Raw genomic sequence first — 25,026 nt, 5'->3', positions numbered from 1 at the left:
CTAGACTGTGCGTGAGTTACCAGGGCAACCATAGGCGCACGGTCACGGCGCGCATGGTTTCATGAGAAAATAAAGATCGGTTGTGAACGGCCAGTCTTGGCTGTGGTTAGGGCCGAGGCTGACCCACGGTGGCAGTGAGACCTGCTACGGCTTCTTTAACCACACCTGTAGGCCAAACCTCTGTGCAGTTTACCGATAAAACACCTGGCACACATTGGAACAAGTTCCTTCAGTGCAAATGATAAGGAGAATAAACAAGAAAAGAAGTCTGCGTTGTCGATTTATCTCTGCTCCTAAGAGCTTTAACAGCAGTGATGGAAGGCTACTTATAGAAGGCACTTTACTACATCTTGGATCCTGTGCATGAAAGTGTATTTTAAACCATGGAAATAGTAATTGGCCTAAGAAAAAAAAAGAAAAGCCCACTTGGATTCTTCATTTCACTTTCCTAATGTCCAAAATGTAGGCTTTCATCCTCTAGGAGGCATGAACATGAACAAAGAGCCATGGGACTGGGCAATATCACAGCATGGGCCTCAGGGAAATCTAACCAGTTTTCAAACATACATATTGTCACTGCATATATATTTCCTATATAATTACAAATCTTTGGGAGTTTAAGATATACATTGTGTCCAGTAGTTGAATGAGATTGGTTTGTGTTGAACTGAGGAATATAGAGCGAGCAGCACACAAACATAAAGGTCCAGTGTTTGACGTGTTTAGTTGTTCATTATCAAAATCGGTGTTGCCCGTTCACAAACTTGTCCTTTTTCATGAATATGTACTACCACCATCAAAGCCAAGTATTCCTATTGGCTTGAAATTTTACATTTGCATTTGCATGAACTGGGGTAGACGCATAGACATACACTCACCTAAAGGATTATTAGGAACACCATACTAATACTGTGTTTGACCCTATCCTATAAATATGGGCCAACATTTCTAAAGAATGTTTCCAGCACCTTGTTGAATCAATGACACAAAGAATTAAGGCAGTTCTGAAGGCGAAAGGGATCCCCCACACCATTACACCCCCACCACCACCAGCCTGCCCAGTGGTAACCAGGCATGACGGATCCATGTTCTCATTCTGTTTACGCCAAATTCGGACAATACCATCTGAATGTCTCAACAGAAATCGAGACTCATCAGACCAGGCAACATTTTTCCAGTCTTCAACTGTCCAATTTTGCTGAGCTCGTGCAAATTGTAGCCTCATTTTCCTATTTTTAGTGGCGATGAGTGGTACCCAGTGGGGTAAGTTAACATTAGTAATTAAATTTAAACAGCTAATGTAAGTCCAAACTGCCTGCAAGCTTCTCCTGTACTATACGGTAATTCCTTTACTATGCGACAGAAAGTCGCGTGGTTATGACACAATCATATTTTTACTGCTACGGAGCCATAACGTGAGATACAAGGTAATGGAGCCTTTTATACATTGTCGTGTTACAAATAGTGTTTAAACGCTTCAGAAGTTATTCGCTATCAAAGTGTCGCCAAAATGAACGGGAGTCAACGGAACGCTAGCGGAAGGTGATGGCTTGGTAGCATCAAAATGGCGCCATGGGAGCTACACGTTCTGGGGAGAGGCTTACCCCCTTGGGTAGACGCTCCATGTTCATGCTCCATCATGAAATACATTATCCGCTAAGGGACATACAGGACATACTGCTCCACCTTTTGTGTTTTCGCTGTCACATGATAAACTCTCAGGTGCTGCTAATGCTGCTAATGGGTATTGTAGCTTCCCGGCCCCAGCAAGTTTGAAGAAGGAAACATGGTATTCAAAATCCAAATTTCAGGAACAGGAGTCTTCTTCTTCTTCAACCAGAAAAAGGATACTGAAAAGAGCAAGAGACCGGCTTTTTGAGGCATGAGGGCTACCGTAGCTATAATACCTACTTTGAACTGCGTGGTGCGAGAGAATTGAATGTGATATATGATCTCAACGTTAGATGGGAGAAATTCCCACACATTGGACCTTTAAATACAAATGTATTTCAAAGTTTCAGGAGAACACAGGCTTAATAATAATAATAATAATAATAATATATACTTATTCTGCAGAATAACATTGAAAGTTGTGTATGTGACCATGTCAAACAGCCAGCTACCCTTCCTACAGAGCATGGCCTCATTCCCAGCCTTCCACCACTGTCCTGGAGACAACCCTCTCCCACCATTTAATCCCACATTTTCCCCCAAAAGCTCACATCTCTCCCCCCTCCCCCTCCCTTATTAATTCACTCATTTATCCTCTGTTCCAGTCGAGGTCGAGGCCTGTGATATCTTCATTAAAAGAAGAAAAGGAAGAAGAAAGTTTTCCGTCTTCAAATGAAGCCTCAAATTTGTGAGCTGTTCAATGAGATCTTTTAAACTCGTTTAACCCCCCCTGATTAATCCTCGGCGCTCTTCAGTTGGCCAAGCTCCCCGCTAATGAAATTAAGAGCAAAGAAGCGGCCATAAGAGATTCAGCACACATCGCTGGGACAGGTCGGAATCACACAGCAGAATGAGCACAGGAGTAATCCCTTCATTTATCACTTTGTTTTTCCAAATATGAGAACAAAAGGCATATACATTCAAGCACAGCTCTAAGGTGCACGCTTTTCTAAACTGTAACCCTGTTTTTAATGTAATCTGGGTGGCGATATCTCTGCTGTGCAAAACAGTCCTGTGTTAAAGATTGTAACTGGGTAGAAGTGGTGACAACAGCCGTCAGTTAAGTTATTTTTGCAAATGCATATTTTATTTTGTGAAAGATCAGCAAGGGCCAGATTTAAAAATACTGTATTATCTGGATTTGAAGGACAAATTGATCTAAATCACTAGTTTTTCCTGCTTCACTCACAAATGAGGTTTAACATGACACACTGTTTATTATGTAACAAAATACTGTGACAAGTGTATAATGTAGTACAGTAATATGCTTCTGAACAAGCCGTTCTCGTTGTGTCACAGACATTGGTCCCAGTCAGTTCAGTTAAAGCACTGAACAACACTGTCAGGCTTGTGTGGTAAGTCTGAGGTTCTGATTGGTCATTAAAACAGGAAGTCACAGCTTCAGGCCATAGGCAGCTCATGATAGGCTGCATACTGTCCAGTCACATGATGGTAGATCTGTCCAGACAAGAACAAATGAAAAAACAAAATATCACGTATATGCAGAAAAGTCAGCTATAGAAATAGTAGAGTGTGTGTGTGTGTGTGTGTGTGTGTGTGTGTGTGTGTGTGTGTGTGGGGCCCCCACCTGCCTCTCGATGTCAGCCAATAGGCTGCTGGCTCCGAGTCGGAAAAGGTGTGGGCAGAGCCAATCGTGTCCCAGCTCCTCTTTGATCAGCGTGAGCCACAGCAGAGACTCGTGAGCCGTGCGGATCCCCCCCGCTGGCTTAAAGCCCACCTGAGGGACACACAAACACCTCTGTCACATGAGACACACACACACACATCAGAACATGGTGACATGTAGTTTTTCGCCTCAAGTCCACTTTTCTGAACTCTTGAGCCTGTCTTGGTCTCGGTTCTGTTGGACTCTGAATTGACTCGGCTACTGAGAAGGTTGCTCCTGGCTGCTGATTCTGGATCAGTTGTACAGAGCGTTGCCTGAACTCTTTGCATTAGTTAGTTTGATGTTAAAAGATCGATAATTCTGGTTTATATCTCCATCCACACTCGTTTATCCCTACGTTAGCATTGGAAAGACATTTTGCCGATTATGGTTTTTAATTCTCAGGTGGTCTATGTTTTAGAATACTTCTTTTTGGTACTTTATTTCATTGTTGTGGAGTTTAGTGTTCCCAGCAGATCTCCTGACACTACACTACAGTCAGATGTGTGACAGGGTGCACACATTACAAGATCATTACATCAATTTCAGAGAAATTGACTTTTGATATGACATTTATGTTTGAACCAGGTTAAATAAGGTCATGTTCATGTCAGGCAAGTCCTTATGTTGGCTAAACATCTTTTACTAAAATAAAAACCCATCATTGTGTAATGTTGGTGACAGTCACACTGCTGGTCTAGAGTATTGACATATTTCAGACCATCCTCTTTGATGAAGGAAACACTTCTGTTGAGTCTTTCGGTGTCTGCTTTTTGATCCACCTCCTGCCATGCTAAATATGTAACAGCATGACACGGTCTACCGCGTGGGCAGCAGAGGCGACTCGCTTATAACAAGAAGAAGCACTAGACTGTAGATGAATTACTGAAACAAACTATGTTGCTGGCAGAGAAGTGGTACACAAAGGCAAAAGTATGTGTACTGTACCTTATGGCCTGTACACAAGAAGTAGTCCCGGATGGCCCTCACCATCACTATGGCAACAGGGTACGTGGCGTTGACGGACTCCTTTCCTGTGGACGTCTTGATGAAGTCCGAACCTGTCAGGGTAAAAACAGGTGACATGTGCTCTTTAACACCGCAGACTCTTCCTTTATCCAACAGTGTGTTCAGCTGCTGTACAGGACATTACTCTGACAGCCGGACATTCCTCTGACAGAGAGGACATTACTCTGACAGCTGGACCTGGTGAGAACAGAGAGGACATTACTCTGAAAGACAGGACATTACTCTGACAGCCTGACCTGGCTGAGGACAGAGTACATTACTCTGATAGTCTGAGGACAGACAGGACATTACTCTGACATCTGGACCTGGCCGAGGACAGAGAGGACATTACTCTGACAGCCTTACTTGGCCGAGGACTAGGGTTGGGCATCGAGAACCGATTCCTACTTGGAATCGTTTCAAAAATTATGATTCCATCGGAATCGTTTCTTTATTGGAATCGTTTGGAGGATTTGGTTTCAAATCTGATCACGGGTTCCAAATTTAACATGCGCAAGTTTTGGTTTCCATAGCGGCCAGGCACTTGTTGTGTTGCAGCCGTGGAGCACAGTAAGCGGTGTTTTAGCCCCGTCAAACTGCAACCCACCTTTGAATCAAAATTCATCTTTCCTCTTATTTGTGAAAATGAGCATGTGACCCATTTCAACTCCACCCCTCAAAGAATCGGAATCGATAAGAACCGGAATCAAAATCAGAATTAGAATCAGAATTGTTAATATCCAAACGATGCCCAACCCTACCGAGGACAGAGAGGACATTACTCTGACAGCCAGATCTAACACAAGACAGACAGGACATTACTCCGATAGCCGGACCTGGCCGAGGACAAAGAGGACATTTCTCCGACAACCTGACCTGGCTGAGGACAGACAGGACATTTCTCTGACAGCCTGAACTGGCTGAGGACAGACGGGACGTTACTCTGACAGGACTGACCTGGCCGAGGACAGAGAGGACATTACTCTGACAGTCTGAGGACAGACAGGAACATATGCTGCTGATGAGGGCAGCTGCACGCTCATCAATTAAATCATTCATTTTTTCTTCCCTTCCTTCACAGACAATTATGTTTTATCAGCTTTCCTGATAAAAATAGAAGATTAAATGACACTCTTTAATAGATTACCCACAAACTGCGAGCTGCAGGGGGAAAAAACCATCCCTTCTGCCTTGCTGTATAATGACTGTTCATTACTGAACAGAACAAGATGAACATTTTCCAGTTCATTAAAGACATGTTCTATGTGTTTTTCCAGTCAGGTCTTTCTTTCAGCCTCTTTCCCCTCTTCCTCAAACTGGCATAATCCTTAAGATTCGTTATGGGGAGTCTTAATTACCAGATAATGGATAACGGTTATTAAATGCGGGTGGCGGTAATGAAGCTCTATTCATTTGCGTGGGCAGGGGGATACTGGCGGGGAACAGCAGAGTAAAATAGCCTGCATCAGAGATTAATAGGTGAAATTATCATTCAATTTCAGGAATCTCATACGCAATTCATAGGAACAAGGGGAGATTAAGGAGCGAGTGTGTCGACAAAAGCAATGCATTTTAATAATGATCTCTATCAGAGCCCCTGACAATTTGGTTCTCTAATCGGCTTATTATGTGATGGCTAGTTAAGCGTGTGTGTGTGTGTGAGTGTGTGAGAGAGAGAGAGAGAGAGAGAGAGAGAGAGGGCATCGCAAAAGACATGGCTAAGCAGCAGCGCCACAAGCTGGAAGACCGCAGGAATTACACCAAGCCTTTTCCAGTCTTTAAACCTTTTAAAATCTCTTTAGGTCACATGAAAACACACGCACGGTGGCAGCCTGCCTTTCAGGAACCAGACTGAAACAGTGGAGCCGGCTCAGCCGCTGATATCATGGACCTCATCACAGTTTACCGAGTTTCAGTACAGAGACCAAAACTCTACTTCAGCTCCAGCTGCTGATGGAGGAGAAGAAGAGGCTTTCAGACAGCAGCCCATGTGTCTACACAGGATGCGTTCAGGCTCAGTATCGAGTGGAGGTCACCCGTGCTTTGGCAGTGCTCAGAGCCCGACACACAATCACTGTAGTTACATGTGTAAAACCGAAGGAAAGGAGATGGAAAAATTGCACTTTGGCTTGCATTCATACACATACTGTATAGCGTGGCTGAAATGCGAGCGGTTATTCTGCGTGCATAAATAGAACCTCTGTTGTGATTATGCCCAACGTATTTCCTGATGGCAGCACGAGATGTGTTACATCTGCAGGGTGTCACCTTGACATGGTTCATAGTCACACACACATATGGCAACTGTTATATTACAGCACACTGTGGAAACATGTATCCAAGATCAGTTAGTTTACTGCTGCAGGGAAATATCTCCAAACTCACAGACCGATAACAGGCTTCTGATCTCACTCTCAGAGGAGAATAAGTCAGGCATGAATGCGTTCCTGTGTGAATGTGATCAGAGCGTTCCTACAAAAGAGAGGCTTCCTCTCAGCGAACACCCCCTGAACCCTTGTGTGGTCCTTCGGGTCACCGGGACCCGAAGGACCACACAAGGGTTATGTACTTCCGTTTATTTTGTTGAGAACTAACCCTGTCTCTTGTAAAGTAAGTAAATTAAGTTTGTTTCTAGAGCACATTTAAACACAGTTTAAGCTGACCAAAATGCTGTACAAAAAGCACTAAGGTGCTGTATTAACCCTTGTTTTGTCCTTCGGGCCACCAGGACCCGAAGGACCACACAAGGGTTAAGGTTAAAAAATTGCTAAAATGTTTGTTCAATAATCATGGCAACTTGTCCTTGAAATGTACATTTTCTTGCCATAAGGGGACACAACCACTGACTATGACGGGCAGACTCACCGGCCATCATGGCTACCAGGCTGGCCTTGTACACATTGGTGAAGGTGCCCAGCTCTCCCACAGCCAGGATGGTCTTCATGTGGGCGTCCCCACAGGCCTCCCGGAACTGACGCACCTCCTCGTACATGGCTGTCAGGGGAGAAAAGGAAACCCTTACTAAACACACTTCATCCGTGATCAAAATGGGAACAAAAGGTCAGCCCGTCAGCAGAACACAGGCTGAACCTTCTAGAACTCTTTCAACGGTTGGCCACACACCAAAGGACACTAACCACTGTAAAGATCCAAGTACTATTTGTTCTTTAGTGTCACCTAGAGCTACACTGGGAGGACAGACTAACTATTTGGACTAGTCACTATTTGGTAATGAATCGCATTACCAAAACATCTACAGTTGTGTGAGAACCAGGCAATGAGTATGTATTTCCCTCTGTAATGATGGGTGATTCACATAAAATGTGAAATTTCAAATCAAAGCCTGAGTGATCTTTCCTTGTCGTCTTGAGGTCTCATCGTACCTTCCCACTGTCCCGTGAGCGCCAGCGTCCTGTTGATGACGATGTCGATCTCCGTGGCACCGTTAGCCACCGCCAAGCGGACTTCCTGCAGCCGGGTCTCAAGTGGTGTCTGGCCTGCTGGGAAACCAGTGGCCACTGGGAGACCAGGGAGAACACAAGTCTTATTAATGTTCTCCAAAACGCATTTCAGCTCACCATTCATGCCACTCCGGCAGAAGACGCTTCCTGTCGTTGTGACTCAAGCGTCAGGTGACCTACCTGAGGCCACAGCGAGGCTGGAGTTGGCTGCTTTCAGTGATTTAACAGCATCAGCCACCCGAGACGGATACACACACACGGCTGCAGTAGTTACTCCTGAAACACAGCCAGAAACCAGAGAGACGGGGATGAAGTGGTCTATGTCGCCCTCTGCAGGTTGAATCCAAGTCTAACTAGACAGTCTGGGATGCTGAACACCTGTGTCTGGTCTATAAAAGTGTGATTAACCCCAACGGCCTGTTGGATCGTCTGACTGCTCCCCTTTCTTAACATGCCTGACCTGTTTGCCCTGATGTCACCATGTTCCCAGAGCGTTTAACTCCTTATTACTGAGATTAACTCTATAAAATAAGACTCAAATTAACTTGTATTATGTCTGTACTAGAGCCCGATCGATGAAGGATTTTTAAGGCAGATATCGATACAAATATTTGGTGATTTCAAAATCCTATATTCCGATATATCGGCCGATATATATTTAAAAAAAAAATAATTATCCAGAAACGCGTAACAAAACATAAACAGATTGCCCTAACATTTAGTTATTTGTAGTTATGTATGAGTCCTCACTAAAATAATGATAATGCAGTTTAAAAATAAATTTGTTTGTTTTATTGTCACAACAGAACAGTGTAACATCAAAATATATGAAAGTTCTGATAAATCAAATGTATAAAAAAATACAAACTTAAGATATAAAGTCCTTTGAACAAAAAAACTAACATAAAATTAGAGCCCGACTGATTTATCGGCGGGCCGATATATATCCGTTGGGCTCTAGTCTGTACTACTGTATGTTATGTATATCTGAAACAATCGAGTCAATCAAAAGCAGATTAAATGCCAGTCACTTATTTAATGGTTAAAATCATTTCTCAAGCAAATAAGTGGTATGCTTTTCCCTATTTTATATCATAATGCCCTGAAAAATGAGATCAGATCTGTTTTTTACTACTTCTGGACATCTCATACATACCAAAGAATTGATTGATTAATTAAGAATGTATTGAGTAATTATTTGTTATGTGTTAATTCTCCCTGAAGTTTGCATAACAATCCTAGTTGATAACAGGACGTCCAGCTGCAGTGGCTGACGCTGGCCTACGTGTCTCTGGCAGCACACCTTGGTCGTGCATGTCCATCTTGTTGAGCAGGTGGTATGGGACCGGCTGGATGGCTTTCAGACACAGCCGGTGGACGTTGGACGGCGTATCGTCTCCAGCAAGGGTTGTCAGGTCGATACATGTGACAGCCTTCAGCAGCCAGGCCGCCTGCACCACAAACACAACATCACAGCTCCGGCAAACCATCTCACCGGTCTTTATAATGAACAAATATATATGCCTATAAAAGGATCATTCTATCTCACACTGTTAATACTTGGTCCCCTGTAATAGACATTTGTGAGCAATGTTTCCAATTCAACATACCGTGTTCTGTGACTTTATACGTACTACCCACTCCTAATCAGGGCCCATCATCATGTCCGAACTTACAAAAAAGCCTCTTGGAGCCATACCCTAAACCGGTGATCTTCAACCGGGGGTCCGTGGTGGTACTGCAGGGGGTCCCCCAGAAATTATGAATTGATTTAAAATTGTCATCAAAATAATTTATGTTGGGGTTTTGTTGTTGGGGGAGAAACATATTGACAATACTTAAAGCATTAATAGGAAATAATAAGCTATCCTACTTAAAAAAATAACACAAAATGATTCCCATGATACCATGGGCAATTAGGATACCACCTTTAAAAAAACAAGAAGACGCTAATGTTAGCCGCCAATAAATAAAAAGCTGGAAAGCAAATAGACTTGACTACTAAGTTAGGTTGTTATAATATAGGGCTGCCACCTCTCTTAGTCGATTAATCGGTCGTTTTGGTCTTAGTTGACTAAGATTTCTTTAGTCGATTAGTAATTTTTTATGCTTATTCATGCTTAATTACTCATTTCCAAGAAACTTCTGAGCACATTTATGGTAAACACAAGATTTAAAGTGGTGCTTTTGCAGGATTAATTGTGGAGAAACTCAGTTTTACAGATGGTTAATTAACTACATTTATATTGTGCTTTTCTAGTCTTAACCACCTCTCAAAGCTCACAGCTCTGTCAATTAAATCAACTAATCGATTAGTCGATAAAATTGTATAAGTGTTAGTCGACTAAGAATTTCTTTAGTCAAGGACAGCCCTATTATAATAATGGATTGCTTTGTAACAATAAGGCCTCGAACACTGAACCCTAACACTAATGTTACTCAGTCCACCTCGCCCGAGGCCACAGATGATGGAGTGTAACGGCTCCATCTGCTCCAGAGGCACCTGCCCCAGCGGGAGAGGGTAAACGTAAGAGAGAGAAGTCCCAAAAATATTCAGAAACCTACGTTAATCCAATTACGCAAGGTAACGTAATCCGATTTGTACAGGTCCTATCCCCTGACCAATCGGCTATCCTAACCTTAACCACTCGAGGTCAATGCATAACCCCAACCAATCGAGCTGCTTCATAGGGCGGGACTTGCCTAGAAGTTACGTGAAATCCATAATAACACGTCCACGTTAGAGCTGGGAAATATATATTGATATTATATCGATATCGTGATATGAGACTAGATATCGTCTTAGATTTTGGATATCGTAATATCGTGTTGTCTTTTCCTGGTTTTAATGGCTGGATTACAGTAAAGTGATGTCATTTTTTTATTTACCAGACTGTAACTGTTCTATTATTTGCCTTTACCCACTTAGACATTATATCCACATTACTGATGATTATCAAAAATCTTATTATGTAAATATTTTTTTGTAAGCACCAATTGTCAACCCTACAATTAGAGCTGGGCGATTTGTTTCCCTAAATTCCCCTCTGCGATTTGCGATTTTTTTATTCGATTATCGAGTTTTTATAAAAAACTCAATTTACGATTCGATTTCCCCCGACCCCTTCCATTTAAACTGTATTTAACTGTAAATATATTTTAAAAATATATATCGTATTTAATTAAAGTGCATCAAGATAAACAAAATTGCACAGGTAAACCCTTTCTCTAAGTGAAAAGTCACACTCAGTGTGCAACAAAGATTGTTAAACATCCAAATTATTTATACTGTATTTGGATAAAAAAATAAATATTGATCGATTTGACCTACCAACTCGATTTTTAAATCAAATCGATTTTTTTTTCCAGCCCTACCTACAATATCGCCTCAATATCGAGGTATTTGGTCAACAATATTGTGATATTCGATTTTTTTCCATATCGCCCAGCCCTAGTCCACATCCCATCTGCCCCAAACTTCATACACACATAGTCATAGTGCCCCCTTCTGGCAACAGGAAGTCCGAGTGACCTAATGCATGCTTAGTAAGTATTCTCTATCCACACACACACACACACACACACACACACACACACACACACACACACACACACACACACACACACACACACACACACACACACACACACACACACACACACACACACACACACACACACACAGGATACAGGTGAAAGATAGACCTGCCACTGTTTCTTGGGGGTCTTGTGTCCCTGGATGGTCTGAGCTCTCTTCAGGACGGCGTGTGTGTTCACTCTCACTTTAGATATCCAGCCCAGGTCTGAGGCCCAGGAGCAGGGACAATAGAAGAAACAAAATGAGTTGTTAAGTGTGTTTAGCCTAGCTTAGCACTAAAGCTTGATCTATGGTTCTGCGGAGGCTCAGAACTTTCACCGTAGCCTACATAAGTGGCCTGAAGTTTATACTTGTGCATTGGTGTGTGCGTCGATCTCTTTAAGAGAGTAGCAGCGCCAGCGTGTGTGTGTGTGTGTGTGTGTGTGTGTGTTTGAGCGAGTGAGAGAGTGATGGTGATTATCTTCAGAGTGAGTAGTGACTCGAGGGTCATAGTGAGAGAAACAAAGTGTCTCCCCTGTTCTTTCTGACCACGGTGGGAAATCTGGAGCAGGAGAAGTTAACCCTCTCCTTGATTTCATGTCGATTATCAGCCCATTCTACCTCGATAAATGAACAACAATAAAAAAAATTGTGACTCGACGACGGACACTGCGTTTTTTTAAAATGTTTGTATAAAGTTTTAAAAAACATCTTTTGCATTATAAAAATGTAAATAGGCTACACAATCTATTTCTTAACTGCTAATTAACTTGTTAGTCCTAACTTTGAACCAGCAAGTTGCGTTTTAAGCTCCTCTTTTTTTCTGCTTGTGGAGAGCTGCGTGACACGTGAAACTAAGTTGATGAGGACCGGCGAGTTAAATTGGCCGTCCGTGAGTAAACCTGCAGGTGGAGGCGCTGGAGACAGGCTCGGACATACACGCCGCGGGCCACTGTGGACTTGTGTCAGTCCCGCAAGCGGTTTCAGGAAAGTGGCTGCGTGTGTCCGACAATGCACAGGACATCAACACCTAGCAAGCCCACAGCTGTCCACAGACACAGAGTGTGGAAAGTGTGTCAGAGCCTCCCAGACGGGTGAACTGAGACTGTTTCCTGATCGGTTAACATTTAATTTCATTGTGCTTTCTTTTGGAAGGCTGGCTCCCAAAAATCACCACTTACTAGCTAATGAATTAGCCTGAGTTAAACGCTAGCTATCAGTAAAATGAAGGTAGTGGCTGGTGTCTGGTGTGTGCGGCAGTGTTTGTGTGTGTGCGTGTCAGCCCGCCCCCCTTATTTGGCGACTGGCGAGCATTCATTTCGGACCCTGCACACGCGGTAGACTGTTTTTAAGTAGAAAGTAGGCCTATCAACAGAAATAAATGATCAAAATTATCGTCATGAAAAAAATGCGTCGATAACAGCTTCAGAATTTCGATGTCGATACATTTTTGATTAATGGTCCAGGCCTAGCTACGCCGTAGGGTCGGTATCTCCACGTACCTACGGCGTAGCCACGGCGTAGATCTAACGCAGGAGTAGAAATCACGCTTAAGCTTCAAGGAGTGGTTGGAAGTTGTATTCTTTTCACTTTTGATCCCCTGCTTCCAGTCTTTGTGCTATGCTAAGTTAAACATGTTCCAGGATGACAGGGATTTGTCATGGAACTCTGGGAAAGTGAAAGGCTGACACAACTCTCTAACACGTTAGGCATTTACTATACAAAAGCATTCAGGAAATGATATGTGCATGCAAAGCAATTAGAATCTAGGATTTGGAGAATGTTTTGGCAGCTGTCATCTGGTGTACTGCATATATTATATTTAATGTTTGACAATCAGCAGCTAGCCCAGAAAGTCTTTAACAGAAAAGGTACAGTCCGACATAGAAGTGAAACAGTGTATGCTAAATACTGATATGTACAATAATATAATATATACAATAATAATATCATGTCAGACTAAGTTCATGTGTAAATGATGTCTTCTTTTCATCAGAGCATGTCAAAGATGATTAAAATATGTCTTATGTATAATTTAGACTAAAGCCATTTGTCACCGTCTGACTGATTCACAGCTGCTCCCATAATATTTAACAGAATATAGCTACGTTGCAGTAATAATAAGTTAGCAAGAGAAATATGACGCTGTAGCGTTACGTTATATAACTATGTATTTGCCACTATGTTTGTGTGTTCCGGCATGTTCCGCGGGTCAGTTACCTACAATACGTTACTTATTAAAGTGTCACGAGTTCGGGTTAGCTTAGCGTTAGCTTCCTTTCCGGACTGTTGTTTTGAATGAAAACATCTTTCTATGAAACAGGCCAAGGAGTTGTTTATTTTAGGAATGACTAAATAAATAAACGTTACATAATGCTGGTAAAATGGAAAGTTGTGGTAATAAGCCAGAGCGAACAACGTTGACGTGAGATGTCCACATGTGTCTATGGAAGGTGACACAGTAACAGGGTTAACTTCACGGAGAGCATGCTAACGGTCCTTACCGAGCTTCATCCCCGGGTTCCTGGCAGACATGTTGAAGAACAGATAGGATCTAATCACAGGCAGATGTTTCAGCCACCTTCAACCATAGACAGTATACAAGAACCAAGAGACCTGTCATCACCATTGGTCACCACTCTTCTTCTTCTTCTTCTTTTTCTGCTTCTTCTTCTTCTTCTTTAATGGCGGATTGCAAACAATTTCTAGGTGCATACCGCCACCTAATGTACAAGAGTGTGTACCATCATGTCATTTTACTATTTCTACAATTCACGCATGTAGTTAATGCCTTCCTGGTGATTCTTACCCCCTACCCCCCATCTGATCCCAGTACCCATCAGATCCCCACCACAAGGTGCCATCCAGTCCTGTGTGATCCACTCTTTTAGTCTTGTCCTCCAGCCTGGTCCTTTCCCTATCATTGTATTTTATAATATCCCCTTCCTTTCCTGTCTTCCTCCCAACATTTCTGCCATATTTCAATTCCTTTCTTCCTAAACACAGGATTTCCCCCTCCTTTTTCAAGTGGAATTGGAACTGTTCCCCCCCTCCCATTTATATCATGTTTCTATTGTGGAAAATGTCGTTTCACTAGGTTTTTACGTGGGTTAGGTCACTGCACATCCAAATAAGTGCCCTTAACGACCCACAGCCCGTCAGTCTACATAGGATAACATGGGAAAATTCGATCCCCTACCTGGTGGGGGCCCATATATATTTTAATCTTTCTAAAACTGCTTTTCCATGTCTCACCTCCATAAATTATTGTATAAATACAGATATTTCTGCATTTACTTAAAATACATGTAGTTACAGCCAGGTCGGGGACCGTTGAAACAGCTGTTTCAACCGTCCCGACATAGACATATGCCATTATGCCATTATACTCGGCCACAGAGCGTGTTCATTGACAACGTCATCTGTCATGTAAAACAAGACTCAAGTTATTTCCTTACTTTAGTGTGATGATTCATGTTAAAAACATGTTCAACAAAAATAAATAAATCGCATTAATGGCCCTAAAGCATTATTGGCCATAACAAGAGAAAACCATGAGGGAAAAAACAACTTGACAACAGTTTTTTTTTTTTTTTTTTTTTTTTTTATTAAATCAGAACATAGAAATACAAACAAACAAGGCACAATCACAAATCCATCTAAAAAAAATAGAACTGTTGCCTCGGGTCAAGCATATAAAACAAAACATAGGAGCTTATATCTTACAAATCAGCCTAAAGAGTGATATAAAATAAAATAAATAAAACACATAAATAAATAAAGAGAAGGAGCTATCTCAAATTAAATTAAACATTTCAAATAAATCAATCAATTCAAGGGCTTTTTTTTTATCTTTAACCCATTTCAATGACTTGCACAAAAGATTGAACTCATTCTTCCAATGGATCAGGGAGGGTTTGGTCTTAAAGTATCTACATTTATGTATAAAATGTTTCCTAGCAGCACCAAGTTGTTTAGAACAAAAAAAAACAAAAACTTCTTATCTTCAACAAAGACACCAAACTTTATATCCTTCATTGTCAGAGATGGTATCTCAATATCCCTGGTCTGAAGCCAGCTCTGCAGATCTCTCCAGAAGGATTTCACCGACTCACACAGAAAAAAAAACATGTTCTAAATCCTCAATTTCTTTTTCACAAAAAACACAGTTATTAGTACCAAAAAAAAGTCTTAAAAATTTGTTTGTCGGGTAAATTTCATTTAAAACTTTAAAATTGACCTCTTTTACCTTTGGGAGAAGAGGAAATGAGATATAACTTTTCCTTATTTTCTTAACCTCTCCATCACCAAATTCTTTCATCATATATTGTCTTTTAACCGGATTGGGATAATATTCCTTCAATAAAATATTCCTAATAACTTTGTTGGTACATTTATAATCACAGAAATCAATACCTTGGATGCAGAGCTGCCTCAAACCAGGAGAAAGCTTGGAGTACCTAACATCTTCTCTCACCATTGATTTCAGAGACATTGGTATAGTTTTCAACCATCTGTCATAACGCTTGACATTGCATTGAAGTTGATATTTCTCACAAAACTCCTCGTGCTGTAACAAGAGACCATTACTATCCATAAAATGAGCAATTGCCCAGATTCCCTTGGATTTCCATTCCTCCATGTACACAGATTTTCTGCTTATCAAAATGTATCTATTATTCCAAACTGGAGTATTATGAGGTGTAAAATTATGTTTGTAGATCAACTTCCAATAAAGAAGGACCTGCTGATGGAAAGCAGAAAGTTTGACTGGTAACGAATTGTATTCAAAATTGCATCGCAGCAGAAAATCTATACCACCCATTTTTGAAAATATCAAATTGGGGACAGTAAACCAAAAGGACTGCCTGTTATTAATAAAAGATTTTAACCATTTCAATTTCAAGACACCATTCATTATATCAAAATCAATGGTCTTCGCACCTCCATCTTCATAGTTTTTAACCATGTCGATTTTCCTTATGTACTGACATTTGTTTCTCCATATGAAATTAAAATTGATTTTGTTTATGGCCTTGATCATGTTTGTAGAGATGGGTAAGGAAAAAGCCAGGTAGATAAGTCTCGATAAGCTGTCCATTTTAGATAACAAAACTCTCCCAAAAATAGTGATATCTCTTTGCAGCCACCTATTTAAGATTAATTTACATTTTTCTATATTGTTCCATATATTCATTTTGTCTGACGTTGTCTTATCCTTGGAAATGACAATCCCCAAGTATTTAACCTCTGACTTGACCTTTATGTTATATAGAGGTTGCAAGGGATAATCATTAAGTGCTAAAATTTCACATTTATCTAAATTCAATTGTAAACCAGAAGCTCTTGAGAAATGGTCGATCATTTGTAAGGCTAAAGGGATTTGGTTTTCATTTTTTAGAAACAAAGTTGTGTTGTCAGCCAATTGACTTATGATAATTTGTCTGTCATTTACGACTAACCCTTCAATACGACTATTTTGAATCAAAATGGACAACATTTCTGCTACCATAATAAATAAAAGTGGAGAGCTGGTACAACCCTAACGAATTCCCTTCTTAATCTCAAATCGAGGACAGGTGCCATGCCCTAGAGCTACCGAGCTATTGATTCCATAATATAGCATCCCAATTATGTTCATCAATTTCTCCCCAAATCCAAAGTGATGTAAAGATTTCAAAATAAAAGGATGTTCAACAGAATCAAACGCTTTATAAAAATCTAAGAATAAAATAAACCCACTATCATGAATAATATTGCTGTACTCAAGTAAATCTAAAACAAGTCTAATGTTGTTGTGAATCAACCTTCCTTTCAGAAAGCCTGATTGTGTCTCACCAATGATGGTCGACATACCTCCCTTTAGCCTAGTAGCAACAACTCCAGAAAGTAACTTGTAGTCAGTATTCAAAAGTGTAATTGGTCTCAAATTATCTAAGATTCTCTTGTCTTTACCAGCTTTAGGAATCAAAGTGATTAAACCTTGTTTCATAGATGACATCAGTTCTTTCTTCTCTATACATTCCTGTAACGCTTTAAATAGTAAATTTCTCACATCATTCCAAAAGAATTGATAGAAATTTGTTGTGAGCCCGTCCGTCCCCGGAGATTTGTTCAACTTCATCTTGAGAATAACTGAATCCAACTCCTCGATTGTCAAATCTGACTCGCAGGTATCTTTAAAGGGATCGTCAATACATGGGATAGCATTCTTGATTTTATCAAACAAATAATCAGCCTCTACACCAGAATAATTTGAGGAGTATAAGTTGGAGTAAAATGAGAACACTTCCTTATCTATACTTCTAAAATCTTTACATTCTACTTCATTTATTATTAAACTAGAAATTGAGTTTCGCTGTTGTCTATTTTTTTCTAAAATATGAAGAATTTTTTTCCCCTGCCTCAATCCACTTCGCCCTTGACCTAATAAAGGCCCCCTGTGCCCTTTCAAGGTACACCTCATCTAACCGGACCTGTAACTCCATTAACTTGTTTTTCCCTTGATCATTTGGGTCCAAATTACTGCAACACTGATTAATTTCCCGCAATAAATTACTTTCATATTGTCTTTTTTCCCTATTTAATTCCTTGCAAAATTTTATTGTGAATTCTCTAATCTTAAATTTAGTAAATTCCCACCTACCAGTATAACCTACAATTGAATCATCATTTTCATTAGCTCTTATGATTTCCCTAACCTTAATGCAATAATCCTCATTTTGTAACATCTTAGAATTGAACTTCCAATAACCTTTGTTTCTGATTTCCCTCACTGAAGGTTCTAAAATGAGATCTATGAAACAATGATCAGATAGTGGCGCTTTAGAAATTTGAGATTGTTTAACGTATGTCAGAAAGTTATCACTAACCAACCAGTAATCAATCCTAGATTTGCTTTCTCCATTAGGCTTAAACCAAGAAAATGTCCTAACCCCAGGGTTAAGGAATCTCCACGCATCAATCAAACTGTTGTCTGCTATAAAACTTTCTACAATGTCATTTTGCTGTGCTTTCCATAATCTGGGAGGCGTTCTATCAACCCATTCATCTGGTACCATATTCCAGTCACCTCCTGCTAAGATGTAATCAGTAGGGTACAATAATTTGTGTGATATTTTCCATCAGTATTTTGTTTTGAGCATCATTATTATAACCATAAACATTGGTTATTATAAAGAATACATTTTCCACCTTCAAAACCACCGTCAAATAATGTCTCTCTCCATCGGATCGATGAGTCAATATTTCTCCAGGGAACTTGTTGAAGCATATGGCCACCCCACCAGATCGGTTAGAGCCATGACTAAATAAGATTTTGTCTCCCATTGATTAGTCCAAAAAGCTGCATCAGCTTCAGAAGAATGAGTCTCTTGTAAAAACAATCAATGAGATTTTTGCCCTTTACATTTTTGCCCGTTTCATCCCTCCAAAAGTTTCCACTACTTTAAAGATCGTAAACAGACAGTGTTCCTTCAGCTTCATCTGTCCTCACCAATCCGCCGTCCGTCGATGTATCTATGTGGAACCCGAAAAAAAGCAAGTTTACCGGACCGCCTTGCTTGTTCAATTAATGGCCACAACCTCCGTCTTTCTTCCCAATCCTCCCGTGGAAGCACCTCGCCAAAACGGATGCCCTGCTCTTTACAGACCAAAGAGTTTTTGGTCCGACGCCAAATTTCTTCCTTCACCCATCTTTTAGAGAACAGAACGATGATATGCCTGATCTTGTTATCTATCTTCTTTCCGACTCTGTGGACAATGTCCACCGCTTCTTCCAGCTTCGACCCCATATCCGGAGCAATCATAACCAGGATTTGGATGACCTGCGCACGGATATCTTCATCTTTTTCTCTTCCAAACCTTTTATCCGGAGGCACCACCTCATCCTGTACCTTTCTTGTTCTTTGACTCTTTCCTTAAGCTCAATATTCTCTTTGCAAAGATGGTCGTTTTGTTTGTCCAGATCTTCTACTTTCTTTTTACATTCTGTCAGCACCTCCGTGTTGAACTGGACGGTCTTCGCTAAGCTAGCAATCATGGCACTACTTTGTTTTGTTCGCTCACTCAAGTCAGCTAGCTTTACATCCACTCTCTTTTCCAGGGCCTCCAAAATGGTCTCATTAGAAACCTCATCACTCTCCCCAACTTCAGCTGACTTGGCCTTCTTTTCCACGGGCTGCTTGGTAGGTGTCGGCGGCGCAGAATCATTAGCAGAGTGGTCCCTTTCATTTAGCAGAGATACATCCATAGCATAGGCATGCTCCTCCTCACGTACGTTTTCTATTCTTTTGACGTTAGGCGAGGATTTCCTTCCTTTCGTATCCATTTTGAGTGTTGCTGGTTTAATGACACGTTTTGGATCCATTTCCACACTTCAGAGTGGACATTCAACAACTTCTAACTATACTATGGGACTACTTGTGAAGAGCTCAGAAAAACACGCCTGCTCAACCCGCCATCTTGCCGGAACCCTATGCTTGACAACAGTAACAAGCTGTTATAGAAATAGAACTGCGCCTGCAGCTTCTGTAGCGGGTTATGAATTGATTATTTTAATCCATATATCTCATATAAGGACATAATACAATACAGGCAGAGTAGCCTTCACATACCTTACTGTTATCCTCTGGCGGTCCTACACAATTAAACTCCCTAAAGCAGAAGAAGTGAACGGATACTTTAGCACTGGTTGAGTTGCGGGCTCATCCACGAAGACCGATCCACAGGACTATATCCATAGGGGCTATATCACCCACTCGCGAGGCAGAGGCAAAGGCTATAGCGCTGGCCGCGCTAGCCGCGTTAGCATCCTGCAGTGTCCGAGACAAAGATGTGCTCGGCGTTGTGGATCTCAGCTCTCCTTCATCTCCTGGTTGCAGCGATGACTCTGAGAACGTTCGTGCACGTTTAATGTACTTAAACAACGGCTGTTGCAACCTTGTCCTCTACTGGAAATGATTTTCACACTCTCAGATCACTGGGAGCTAGCCTAGCATACCTACAAGCTACATCCAATCCGAACCTCACTGTCTGCTGAACTTGCGCAGAAACATAAAAATAGACATGACCAGTTTTTTTAAATTGTTTTTGAAAACTAAACATTTAGACAATTTTAGCACAAATTATGAGATTATTTGCCAATTTTTAATAATTCTTCACCAAATTATAATATATTAATTAATTAATGTTTTTTGAGGAAATGTTTTGGGTGGGCCTGTTGAAAAGTGGGTGGGCCTAGGCCCGTCAGGCCCACCCATAACGCCGTGCCTGAGTTGCATCATACTTCCGACATTGAAACAAGGCCAAGCAACTCAACTATGCAGAGCTGTGCAGACTGATGGGTACAAAATACAATAATGCGGTACAATAATGAGTGTCTGCAGGTAACGGTGAAGCATGGTGGAGGTTCCTAGCAAGTTTTGGGGCTGCATTTCTGCAAATGGAGTTGGAGATTTGGTCAGGATTAATGGTGGCCTCAATGCTGAGAAATACAGGCAGATAGTTATCCATCATGCAATACCGTCAGGGAGGGGTTTTATATTGTGAGAGCCATTTTGGGTTTATGTTTATTTGTTGCTGTTAAACCTCCTGCCACCAGGGGTAGCCAGGGCACTGTCCATTTCGCTGGGACGGAGGTGATTTAATCAATGTCCAGTTGGGCACAGGTGGTGGCAGGAGAAGGGAGCAAACTGATTTTTTGACCGTGCAATATGCTATGAGAAGGAAAGTGGAATCAATGTGTTTTTGTTTGATGTTTACACATATGAATGGACTCTATGTATGGGAAACGGCCGAAGTTTAAAATAAATGCTTACTGCCGATGTTTGACATTGGGCTCACATAGTGCAGCAATCGTAGTGGACGTTTCTGAGTAGCAAAGGGTCTCTATCTATCTATCTATCTATCTATCTATCTATCTATCTATCTATCATACCTAGAGATTGGCATGGGGTATGTGTATTTAGACACATATGCAATTTACAATATAATCTAATTCACTTCACTGTGGTAAAAATTACCCATTATCATGCTTGTATGAATCAGAGTAGTAAAGAGAAGGGCAAGGACTATTAAGCTGATCCACATCTCAATACACACATATGCCTCCTCTTCGTGGGTCAATTGGGAGGAATTAGCACAAGGCTTTATGATGGGCACTGGCATTAACAACGGGAGGTGCGGTGGAAGCGGGGCCGGCCTCTGAGTGTTGAAGTCTGTCAGGGAACAGAGAGTCGGCCAGCTTTGATGTGAGGGAGGGAGCCTTTTTTTTTTTTTTTTTGCAGAATTGCCATTAAGGTCAGAGTTCTGGGGCTCCAAGGTGGTCACATTCTCCAAGAAGGGAGGAGCAAGATGTTAGGTGGGGAGTGGGTCTAAAAGGATAGAGCGGGTGCAGCTTGGCACTGGGGGGGCCCAAATCTTTAAGTCTATTTAATCCTATCCATTGGCGACTGGTCATTAGGGGCACAGCCCCACCTGCTATTTAACCATTATTATTATTATTATTATTATTATTATTATTATTATTATTATTATTATTATTATCATCCAAAACTCATTATCTTCTATGATTATAACATCTTCCTGTCATTTGTGGTAGGATTTTATTTCACTTCGATTTTATTTACAGTTATAGTATCAAATCACAACTGAGTTATCTCAGGACACTTTACAGATAGTAGGTCTAGACCACATTCTATAATTTTCAAAAACCCAACAATTTTCCCCCCCAAGAGCATGCATTTGGTACCACAGTGGCAAGAAAAAACGTCCTTTTTACAGGCAGAAACCTCAGACAGACCCCGAGTCTTGGTGGGCGGCCATCTGCCGCTGCCAGTTGGGACACAGAGACACTGATACAGATAAAAAAAATAAAAAAAAATAATGAAGTGTATTTCATACTCGAGCACTGGTATGGACCATTTATTTGGAGGAGAAACTGGAATTAAAATGCCTTGGTGCCCACCAGCCAAGGGCTATGGTCATCACTCAAACTGCATGGTTTAAGATGGAGTGATTAGCATACATTGTGATCCCTTCCTCATTAATACCACTGAGGTGCCCTTGAGCAAGGTCCTTAACCCCATCCGCTCCAGTGGAGCTGCTCAGTGGCCAGCAGATCAGACTGTGGTTGTGCTGGGCAGCTTCCAGCTGTGAATGTGTGCAACTGTGTGAATGTGATCAGGGCATTCCTGAAAAAGAGAGGCTGCCTCTCAGTGAACCTCCCCTGAATAAATAAAGGTTCAATTAAAAAAAAAAATTCAAGTTTGCTCAGAGGAATAACCACCGTGAGTGGAGCCTTGGCGAGTGAAAGCATATTTTATCATCCTGCCTTTGTGGTGCTGGTCCGTGCATTGGTCATGTTGTGTTGATGTGTTAGATGGTGAAGACACAAGCACGCACGCTCTCTTTCTGCTGCCCCAAATACTCCCTAGAACATCAATTGTCGATTAATCCGCTGCTAAAAATAGTACCCAACACATGGACAATTTTTTAAGTATTGTCCTGTTTTAGTAAACCACTTTATTACAGTTTTTCTCAATTGCTTAAACACTAACCAAGCTTTTGAACAAAAAGCATACCATAGGGCAGGGTTACTTCAACATCTGACCATCTACCTTTAGGATTTATCTACACTGTAAATTATTTAGAAAGAATAAACTCACACATACGGATGCCATACTTTTTATTGTGCTGGATAAAATAGTGAATATCTATAAAGACTTTGTTTAGAAAGCAAGCAAAATGTGTAGTGAAATAAAAGACAGTAATACTATGTGGATAGAGAAAGCGATAACAGATACAGTAGAAGACATTTGAAATGATACAGGAGGAGCAAGACAGAGGGAGAGCTGGGAAATCTCTCTACTTCCCTTGCAGCTAACTACAAAACATTGCTTAAGGTAGGAAAAATCCTTTTCAAAGTTTATATGTCCAGTCTTACCTAATGGTGACTGAGAGGCAGAGAAAAACGGTCTTATAAAATTCATCTCCCACAAAAATAAACTATGTATATATAAAATGTTAAAATGTTCTCCATATGTTCTTGGACACCTGAATTCTAAACAGTTTTTTAAGTTTGAAAATGAGGTAAAAGTAGGCCTTTCTGGAGGTAGTAATGTGTATTCGATTGTACTAAAACATGATATCATGAAGAGAAAAGATCAACTTCATTAAGACTCCCAGAGCTGAAAGCTTGTCAACAGCCTCTACAATCATTTTTGCCCAACAGCGAGGCAGTATAACCTCCAGAGAACATTAGCAGGTGTTTTAGATTCTACTAAACTCATCTCATCCACATCTCTGAAGGAAATGACAAACTTCTAAAGCTCAAAACTTGGAGCGAGTTGAGCTCATTGGTGCCACTTAGACTCCATTTACATCCGGTATTATCATGTGATACATTAACATGCCTTTTTCCTTATCCAGAAAGATATAGATCACTTGTTAATACCCAGGTATACATGGGGTCTGTCTGGCTGATGGATGGTGTTAAATGATGAAGCCTGTCTGTTTCAAAGCCATTCGTTCAAAGCTACTGATCAGCCTGCATCAACCGGTGCACACAGTGTATACAGTATGTTTAGCCAGCTCATTTAACAGCAGTTTTTGATTCTCTTTGTTTGGATTGTCTGGATTATTTCCTTCGCCGAGGAGGTTATGTTTTTCGGCTCGGTTTGTTTGTCAGCAGGATTAAGGTAAAAAGGACTGGCCTGATTTTCATGAAACTTGGTGAAAGGGTGTAGCATGGGCCAAGGAAGAACCCATTACCTAGTGTTGAGGCCACAAACGTCACACCTGACACAGCACATCTGCTCCGCCTAGATTGCAAAATTTAAAAATTATATTCAGGCCTTTTCATTGGGCATCAAACTCACATTGACGTGCTTATTGGTGAAAACATGACTTGAAGCACAGATAAACGCTTCAGGTCACCTTTACACACTCGAGATGCAGCTGAGATGCAAACCTGACAGAGCCGGTTCAGACAGCTGTATAGATTAAAGATTTAGATTCTATTAGAAATAGCATAACCTGCACATTGTGTGGATTTGTTAGTTTTTGAAGACAATAGAAATATTTTTACTCATTTTTACTTATTTGTCATTACTAGTGTAATCCCCCCAGATTTCTGACTCAAATTACATTTTTCAAACCATATTTAGGCCTTCTGACAACAGATGAGATATCTTTCACCTCTGTTAGTCCAGTAAAGAGAGCGGTCTCAGTGTTTAGTCTAGCTTAGCATAAAGACAGATAACAACAACATAATGGATAGCAACAGATAACCTTGCTTGGCCAAATGTGAAGTACTAGCACATTTGTTGTGCATGTTGCTAGCTAGTTAACAGCTCCAGGTAACATCTGTACAGTGGTTACGCTGGCTGTTTGTGATGAATAAACGCACTGCACAAACAGTACAGGGGTCAAATTTGAATAATTTGATTTGCAGTTTGAAGGCCCCTTTATGGTCCAAAACACTGTGTGTGATTGTTGGTTAGTGAGAGTTTACCACAACATTTCTTTTAAATGACTGTGCCATACTGGTGTTGCTGATGAAGGCTGGTTGACAAGCTCAATGTAGCTCCTCTGAGGCTCTACCTCAGGCCCAGTTTAAAATACCATGTCAACGTTTCAAAGGT

At 41.0% G+C, this 25,026-nt stretch overlaps 1 protein-coding gene across 1 annotated transcript; it reads right to left on the bottom strand.

Annotated features, from left to right (window-relative positions):
• Positions 1–2,731: 2,731 nt before the first annotated feature.
• On the bottom strand, positions 2,732–14,125 carry dera (deoxyribose-phosphate aldolase (putative)). The gene is made up of 9 exons (XM_028570517.1): positions 13,888–14,125; positions 11,512–11,609; positions 9,110–9,257; positions 7,987–8,082; positions 7,729–7,863; positions 7,211–7,339; positions 4,286–4,398; positions 3,260–3,409; positions 2,732–3,129 (listed from the first exon to the last, which is right to left on the bottom strand). The coding sequence occupies exons 1-9, from the start codon at positions 13,916–13,918 to the stop codon at positions 3,073–3,075; spliced, it is 957 nt and encodes a 318-aa protein (XP_028426318.1). The 5' UTR covers positions 13,919–14,125; the 3' UTR covers positions 2,732–3,072.
• Positions 14,126–25,026: the final 10,901 nt, after the last annotated feature.

Source organism: Perca flavescens, chromosome 23 (assembly GCF_004354835.1).
Source record: "Perca flavescens isolate YP-PL-M2 chromosome 23, PFLA_1.0, whole genome shotgun sequence".
Classification (NCBI taxonomy): Eukaryota; Metazoa; Chordata; class Actinopteri; order Perciformes; family Percidae; genus Perca; species Perca flavescens.
This window is presented reverse-complemented; position numbering and strand designations above follow the sequence as displayed.

Bases quoted from the DNA above. Each gene is read 5' to 3' on its own strand.
- dera (XM_028570517.1), bottom strand. From the start codon at position 13,918: ATGTCTGCCAGGAACCCGGGGATGAAGCTCG. The intron at 8,083-9,109 runs GTGTGCTGCCAG...GCTGTGTTTCAG, and splicing joins GATGGACATGCACGACCAAG to GAGTAACTACTGCAGCCGTG. The intron at 7,340-7,728 runs GTACGATGAGAC...CTCCCCTGACAG, and splicing joins GCTCACGGGACAGTGGGAAG to CCATGTACGAGGAGGTGCGT.